This window comes from Triticum aestivum, chromosome 4D, assembly GCF_018294505.1.
Source record: "Triticum aestivum cultivar Chinese Spring chromosome 4D, IWGSC CS RefSeq v2.1, whole genome shotgun sequence".
Classification (NCBI taxonomy): domain Eukaryota; kingdom Viridiplantae; phylum Streptophyta; class Magnoliopsida; order Poales; family Poaceae; genus Triticum; species Triticum aestivum.
Window position 1 is genome coordinate 212,006,374 of NC_057805.1, and position 8,169 is coordinate 212,014,542.

The 8,169-nt window shown below is 52.2% G+C and overlaps 1 protein-coding gene across 1 annotated transcript; it reads right to left on the minus strand.

The window, feature by feature from the left end:
- Positions 1-2,993: 2,993 nt before the first annotated feature.
- LOC123097301 (uncharacterized) lies at positions 2,994-7,380 on the minus strand. The gene is made up of 4 exons (XM_044519003.1): positions 7,252-7,380; positions 6,290-6,768; positions 5,342-5,398; positions 2,994-3,803 (listed from the first exon to the last, which is right to left on the minus strand). The coding sequence occupies exons 2-4, from the start codon at positions 6,764-6,766 to the stop codon at positions 3,435-3,437; spliced, it is 903 nt and encodes a 300-aa protein (XP_044374938.1). The 5' UTR covers positions 6,767-6,768; positions 7,252-7,380; the 3' UTR covers positions 2,994-3,434.
- Positions 7,381-8,169: the final 789 nt, after the last annotated feature.

Below are 8,169 nucleotides of genomic sequence, written 5' to 3' on the forward strand. Positions count from 1 at the left end.
CAGAGTTGATTCCGGATCTGGTACTAAAGTCGGTTCTGAACCCGATATAGTATCCGAAGCCGGGTCCGAACCAACGTCAGGCCTTGACGCCGAGACGATGTCACCCTAGGCGGGGGTGATTGATTCCTTCGCGGTCTTGTGGTGCCAGGGGGCCTGGCCTGACGTCCTTAAGGGAGGTTCCGGGGTCGAGCCCCTGATGTCCGATAAGCCTTTGATCCGGCCTGGCGTCCAGCCTGAAAGGACGAGCTCACCGCGCGAATCTGCAGTGTATTCCAAGCCTCCAAAAGTCACGACCTGATCTGGGGCATAATTCTCGATGGGAGCCAGATGGCCCGCAGAGTCGGCGCAAAGGGTCATGCTGTCGAATACGAAAAGTTGGTCGGGGACGAAGATGTCCGCGGTCGGTGCCGCGGTTAATCTGCAGATGCGCCATCGATCCTTTCGTTGATCTCACAGCGGAACTCTCAATGAAAGCACCAATGTCGGTGGTAAAACTGGCAGACCTCGGGGTAGGGGGTCCCGAGCTGTGGATCTCGGATCGGTGGTAACAGGGATGAAGGAGACAATATTTACCCAAGTTCGGGTCCTCTCGAAGAGGTAATACCCTACGTCTTGCTTTGATTGTATTGATGATGATGTATCGAGTACAAGCTTGATCTACCTCGAGATCATAAGGAGAGATCTAACCCTAGGGCTAGGTGAATGTAATTGTGATTGAATCCCCTCTACAGGCTAAATCCTCTGGCTTATATACACACCAAGTAGGGCATCTAGGGTTACATGGTCGGTATCCAGGAGTGCGCATGGAGGCAGCAGGAGATGTCTTGGAGTATACGCCAAGTCTTCGGTAGCTGCGGTATTGATCATGTCCAGGCGTGTAGCTTCCGGATTACACCGAATGAGAATGAGGGCCTACAGACCCAACCTGGTGACTATGGGCCGACTAGGTTGGCCCCCCTAGTCCAGGACACCATCAGCTACCGAGACAAGCACAGAGGATACCTCTAGCCCAAGGCCCAAATCCCACCTGGATCTATCCCCAACTGACGACGCAGTCGAGATCAGGGCTCAACTATCGACAGACATCAAGGCGGTTGTGGGGCACGTGCCCGCATCATCCGCAGATGGAATAATGGCCTCATGCCATGCTATCAGGGCAACAAGCCACTGTAGGGACAAATCTTGCCCCTCCAGATCCGGCTGAGGTGGAGACCCCATAGTCCACCACCACCTGCCCTGAGTCCCACCACTGCTATTGTCTTCAGTCCCTGAAGCTCCTCATGTCATCTCACCAACACTGTCGAGTCGTTGTGCACACAACCATGGCCAATCGCCACCAGAACAACCGAAGGAGACCGGCCACCGTCACATCAACCAGGGCAGCAGGCCTCTGCGGTGACGAGCATCGTTGTCAGCGCCATAAGAGGACCCGAGTGGTAGTGGTCGTGCCATACTAGGTCTTGAGGTCGCCGCCACCCCCAAGCACGTCGTCGTGACATCACGATCCACCACTCATAGATCAATTATGGCACGAGGGAGTGCCCCGCCGCCGCCGTCAGTTGCACGAGCTTCGGCCAATGCTGTCTCCGACAATGGTGCGGCTAAGAAAGGGGACGGGAGAGTGCGGTGTTAGTGTTCAGCGCGTCACCCTCATGTTTCCCCGAGTAAGGGGGCCAGATTTTTGGTTTGCAAATTCCCCATAATCCCAAATTTGAGCTTCTTCGAGCATCCACAACCGTAAGTGGCAAATTTGACCCCTAAATGTCAACTGACATGTCCACAGACACCGCCCGGCCACCCATGATTTCTCTGTGTCCGCAGCCATCCACATCCATACAACCCATGCAACGTGATCAACACTACGTTGATAAAATGTCAACATAGCATACAAAACACCTAAACGTTAGATATATGCGGATGCAGGGCGCCAAAGTTCACCATTTCCTTGTCAGGCCCTTCCCCTTGGGGTCTCCTGAGTAGCGTTAGTAGTCTTCGATGGTGATGTCAGCGGTTAAAAAGGGAGTCATCATCGTCGGTGTTGGTGCCACTTCGGACGAGGAGGAGTAGATCTTGGCCAAATGCCAGGATGCGCGAGCCTGCTCGGTGGGGAGGCAGGTGACTTTCACTGTGGTGGGCGCCTTCTCCTTGAGCCGCTCGGACTCCTTGACGCGGAGCCGAAGCGTCTTAGTATTTTTGCGACGGCGGCAATGGGTGTCCATCTCCGCTAAGGTTAATAACCGGCGAATGAAGTCCTGGAGGAGGCCGTCCTCAGACTAGGTGGGCATGGACCTACAGGACCCGATAACGAAGCGGTAGAACCTACCTCTGTCGCCCTGTGTGCGGCCCACTAACTCGCGTGGTGTGCGCCTGCGCCTCTGATTAGGGTGTCTGTCTCCGCGGGTTTGGCGATGCGAGAATGAGCACCGAGAGCCGACCAGGAGAAGGGGTGACAGGGGAGGGGACGGGCGCAGACCAATGGAGGGCATTTCTGGTTGTCCTGGCGTCGCTCAATTCCTCTACCAACAACGCGTCCCAGTCGATGGGGTCCACCTTGCTGTCAGAGCCAGCCATGGTGCCGCAGGGAGGGGAACGGACGGAGAGGGTAGTGGATGGGAGTGGAGTGAGAAAGGGCGCGAAGCGAACGAGTGAGCTAGGGTTTTGGTCATGGTGGGCGTGGGCACGAGGTGGGCCAACATAGGCCAATCTAATGTGGCGGCGCGTCCGACTATGTCCACTCCACCACGTATCTGCCCCCACATATGGGCTGGGTTTGAGGGGTGTCGAACAGCTTGGGCATTTGGATTGGGTATGTGCGTGTGTGTGTGGTGTGGGGGGGGGGGGGGGGGGGGAGGGCTGTAATTTTTTTTTCCCGAGGGATGACCGGGTTGGCGCGTTTGTCGAACATTATAGATTCAAGTCATGAAATACACGGAAATTCCAAGTGTATCTTAAAAACACAAGGACAAAACGTTCAATACGACCGATCACAAAGGTGCTGAAGCTCTTCAATCTGAGGAAAACAAACTGCAGCCGAAGACATCAAGATCCTGAATATACAGCGGCAGACAAGCCGTGTCACGAGCGATGTGTGTGTACTAAACGGTGTCACGAGCGATATTTACCAGTACTTCTACTTCTACTCACATATACAGCAGCCGCTTCTACCCCCTGGTCCCAACCAACTCGGCAAACTAGCACATTTGCAGAGGAATCCGACCCGACCGACGCGAATTGTCATCAGGGTTTTCCAATAAACACATTCACAACTCGTGGGGGGAGTAAATGAGAGGTCGTGATTCGTGAGCCAGTTCGCTAACTCGACCAGCGGCAGCATCCTCACCTTTGGAAGAACGAGCCTCATCCATGGCCGTCTTGCGCGATTCTACCGTTACCGAGCCTATGGATGCACTGGACACCGGAGAGAGGGCGCGTTTTCACGCTGGGCAGATGCTCACAAACACAGGCAGCCTTCGCTGAGGGGCGCCACGGGGGCCGTACAGGCATTGGCTGATGGACGCGTTCTCCTCCTCGGTCGGCGGCCACGCAAACGTCGCCCGTTGCACCGACGGCGGCTTCAATTCGGGCCGCTTTGGTGTCCACGAGAAGCCGGCCTGCGCTCTCGCAGGAGTGGCGGTGGCGGAGGTGGTGGTGGCGGCTCTCGTAGGCGTCAAGTACGGAGCGGCTGGTGGCCTCATGGGTATGGTCGCAACGCCGGCTGCCTGCAACGATGGGTGATAGGTTCTGGGGCTCGCCTGCATGTTGGGACCGGCACTCTGCACTGGTCGCCCGCGCTGAAGTTCCACCTGCATTGTACGACAGGAAGCAGAACAGATATGTCTTAAGTGGTACTCCCTCCGTTCCAAATTACTCGTCGCAGAAATGGATGTATTTAGAACTAAAATACATCCAGATACATCCATACCTGCGACAAGTAATTCGGAACGGAGGGAGTATATAATCGCAATATATAAACTCAATCACAAGAGCAGACATACATAATATAAACGCATCACCAGAGCTACACTGATATGTCTTGCCAACCAAAAAGAGGCAAGTGATAATTAACAGTTATGAACTCTAAAGTCTACAATTACATCTAAAAATGTTAAGGCCTCCGCTGATGCATATAGGATAGTAATATCAATAGAAAAGAGATGTCATGTGATTTATAGGATAGGAATTTTTCTACTGAGTCAAGGCTAATTTTTTCCTATGAAATACAAAGGATTAACTCCTTTCCTATAAAGGAATATGATTATATTCCTACAAAACAAAGGGCTTCAAAGAAAATTTTCCTATGAAATTCTTAATTCCTACAAAATTCGGACTGGGTGGGATGGGTCTATCAGAGTCCCACTTGGCGGCTGTCCCGCAAACCTTCTCCAGGTTTGCTTCCGGTTTATGGAAATTCGGACGTGCGGACCGGTCCACGGACGTCTGATGGACCGCGTTGGAGGGCACTCACAACCTCAATATCGGACTCATAAAATTCCGTCGCAAAAGGTGCTGAATCCCTTTGGTGAATCTGCTCGGAATCCTACGCAGTGTTGAGACCGATTCAGAGCAAGCTATTACCACCCTTCTAGGCCGGAAAAGCCATCTGCTCAAACCAGTTTGGTTCTGGATCGCAGAGGAGCTCCAGAAATCGTTGGAGGGGATTTTGCAGAAGTTTGATGCAATGACGACCAATGTGAAGGTGAACAGCAAGGACATCAGTGACTTGCGGCTGTAGATCGACGACGACTGTCGTTGAGGATATCGACGGCGTCAAGAGCCGCCTCGGAATCAAGGAACTATATTACTGGCACGGAATGAACCATTGATCCCAGGTCACCACATAGCCAACTTTTAGATACCAAGATAACTAACACTGTTGTATTGTGACAACAATTTCAGAGTTTCAGAATGTTCATCAGCCAAGATAACCGACTTTTAGATACCAAGAAATTGTTAGATTATAAACAGGAACAAAGCATCTATCCCTGAATGGTTTAAAATAACATGTCCTTAATATACTCTGTTATTTTATTGTAAGACTGAAGTTGACAGTTGTTATCATTTTCAGAAATAGTGGCTAGCAACAATTCGCAAATGGTTCACTTCTGAAAATATTCATGAGGAATCTGTAAAATTGTTTCGTCAGAAATTGGGTAGCACCCAAACAAAGAAAAGAAAGACGAGTCTGAAAAACAACATAGTATTTTCTTGCCATTCCTTGAACAACAAAGAAATCTTTTAACAGGAAGCAAAAGAGAAACTGAGGTTCAGAATTGCAAAAGCACCATATAAAATCAAACACATTTAAATCTTATCTGAATCCCGCGGTATGAGCAATATTTACCTCAGAATGTCTTGGATTCATCACTCGCGCCACACAAGACTCCTTCCCATATGAAAACTGCAGAATCAACGACAAAAGAGAAACAACTCATCAGATTATGCATATCCGTGGGCAGCCTCACTCTAGCCCCCTCAAGAAATCTACTTTCAACAGTCAGTTCCTTTACAAGCATGATTTGGTATTACTAATTCCAGACTACGAACTTGGCAAGGGTGGGGAAAACTTGCCCACCCTTTTATTGTCCACATGCTTCCTCCTCCTTTTTTTCTAAAACAGAAAAACTCTCCCCTTATTTTAGCTTCCAGATGGATAAATACAGGAGTTTTCCGTGCACCATTGGTAGGATAGGACATAGGACTATGTGTCAACTACATTCGGCTAGTCAGTACCAGACTTGTTGTACTCCCAAGTCCTAAGAAACATTGTGAGCAACTACAGAACATGGTTTCCAGTAAGCAAAGCGTGCAAGCTTATTCGCCGTACTCTTGGTCTGCCTTGATGAACTCGTAAAAGGCTTTAATCTACAGAAACAATCGCTCCCAAATTTTCTTTTCATTTCACGTAACTTCTCAGTTTGCATTGGCTCTTTTCTCGCTACTTGTCCAACTATAAAGCACCAAATCTCAACATTCCTTTTTCCCTATTTGTAGATAGGATTAAAGCACAGCATGCAAAGTGATCTACCATACATCATTGTCATAAGTCACAACCCCTTTTTAAGAACTTAATTTTAAAAATCTTCATTAACTATTTAAGTCACGACTTAACTTCGTTTTCAGAATTCATCAATGATGTTTGTTTATTTCTGTTAACACCACGCAATCTTCCAGACCATAAACCAAATGCGACCATGAAACCATAGCTCAACCAAACGCATCCGACAATATCACGGAAACAACATGACGAGCTCTTCCAAACACAAGCCGATAACAAGTGTGAATCGATTACCTGGAGACTGGAGCCGTGGCGACCGCTGCCGCCCGAGCCAGGGGAGTTGGTGTGGACCAAGCGTAGGTCGGTGAAGGAGGCGTAGCGCTTGGGGCCAGGGCTGAAGCCGTCGGCGACGAGGTAACCATCCATGACGAGGACATCGTCGTCGGTCGTAGGCGACCCTAGTGGAGAGCCATGAAAGAGGAGGCGCCCCATATTCGACATCGGAGAGAACTCGGGGTAGACACGGTGTTGGCTGTAGCGGGGGTGCGGTTCATCTAACGAGAGGTCCAACCCTCCGGAAGACGACGACGACGAGGAGGACGACCTCCCGCCATAACCGTCACCAGCAGCAGCGTTGAAGGCCAGCATGAGGCGGGTGCCTGTCAACGGGGCCGACATGCGGCGGCGGCGCCTCGCTGACGCGTCCACTGACTGGCCGCCACTCCCGCCGCTGCCGGGGGTTACGCCGACGCTGAGGTGGCGGGGGTCCATCGCTGCAGCGGAGGAAGCGGATTAGTGCTGCAGCAAAATTGCAGAAACGCGGTACTAAGTGTCGATAATATACACGCGAAACAGTGCAGAGATCGTGATTTGTATCGGATCGCGTGGCCCAGCCGAAAATGGCTGAAGATTTTTCGTAACCTAGTTCGATTTGGCAGAACCATAGAGGGGATACCGGAAATTCAAACCATCGAAAACGCCCAACAGAACCGCACGAGCCCCCCTAAAAACACCAGTACGACTGCAGAAGTCAATAAATTCCAAGTCCAAGCGAAAATGGAGATTGAATTCATAAGCAACTGGATACGCACTCAAAACGAGAACCCCTTAAACAAGTACCAGAAAGTATTTCCGCCAAATAAAATCCCCGAAAGTACGAGAGCACAAGCATTCGGATCAGGAGGCTGGGGAGGGGGGGGGGAGGGGAAGGTGGGGAGGATGGAGCGAAGCACCTACCAGTGGTCCTGCGGGCGTACCTTGCAGAACCCACCCTGTCGTTCGGCGCTCTCTCTCGCCGGTGGGGTGGTTCGGCTTCGGCGGAGGAGGGAAGAGAAAACGAGCCGCGGAAGGGGGGAACGGAGGTGGATGAGGAGCAGCTTCTTTTTCGATTTGCTTTTTGTTTTACGGAAAGGAGCAGCATAAGGCCCTGTTTGGAATGTCGTTTCTACTTTGAATACGCTTGTAAAAGTTACAGGCCACCATCCGTCGTTTTCATTTCCCCCTGCAAATCGCTCCTGGCCGGTAAGATACACCCGTAAGAAAAATACACTTGTATATGTTTACACCGATTCCAAGCGCGGCCTAAATATGCGCGGCGCCTCTCAGCTACGGGTTTGAATTTCGGATCTGCTAATTTACATACCGATGAAAACAATTCGCTTTCATCCACTCTCGGGCGACTCGGGCGAAACCCTACGCCGCCGCCGGGTCCCCACCTCCCCTTCTCCTTCCCCGCCGCCGCCGGCAGCCGTCGTCGGGCTTGCCCGCTCGGCGGTAGGCGGCGACGGGGGCTTCCCCGCGCACCCGCCTAGGCCTCTGGAGAGTCCCCCACCCTGCATCGGGCGCCGCCCGCATCTCCCCTGGTGGTCGCTGAGGCCAGCCCTCTGCGGCGGACGTTGCCTTCGGTGTGTGTCGCCCTGCGCCTTCGCCTGGGACGGCGCCGCCTGTCAGATCCAGCCGCCTCGGCCCTAGGATCGGAGCCAGATCCTCTGATCTGGCGGCTGGTGGGCCGGGGTTCGCCGGATCCGCACGGATCTGGCCGGCGTGGCCAAGCCTCGTCTTGCCCGGCTTGGTGTTTTTCGCGGTGTGGTGAATCCTGGTGGCGGCGGTGAGGGTATTCCTCCATGTCTTGACGGGATGTGTGCGGTGGGTGGATGCCGCGGCGGCGGCCTCGG

What these genes read in the sequence shown, in the direction of transcription:
- LOC123097301 (XM_044519003.1), bottom strand. Translation starts at nt 6,766, where the DNA reads ATGGACCCCCGCCACCTCAGCGTCGGCGTAACCCCCGGCAGCGGCGGG. An exon ending in GCCACGGCTCCAGTCTCCAG is followed by an intron (nt 5,399 to 6,289) that starts GTAATCGATTCA and finishes TTGATTCTGCAG; the next exon opens with TTTTCATATGGGAAGGAGTC. An exon ending in TGAATCCAAGACATTCTGAG is followed by an intron (nt 3,804 to 5,341) that starts GTAAATATTGCT and finishes CGTACAATGCAG; the next exon opens with GTGGAACTTCAGCGCGGGCG.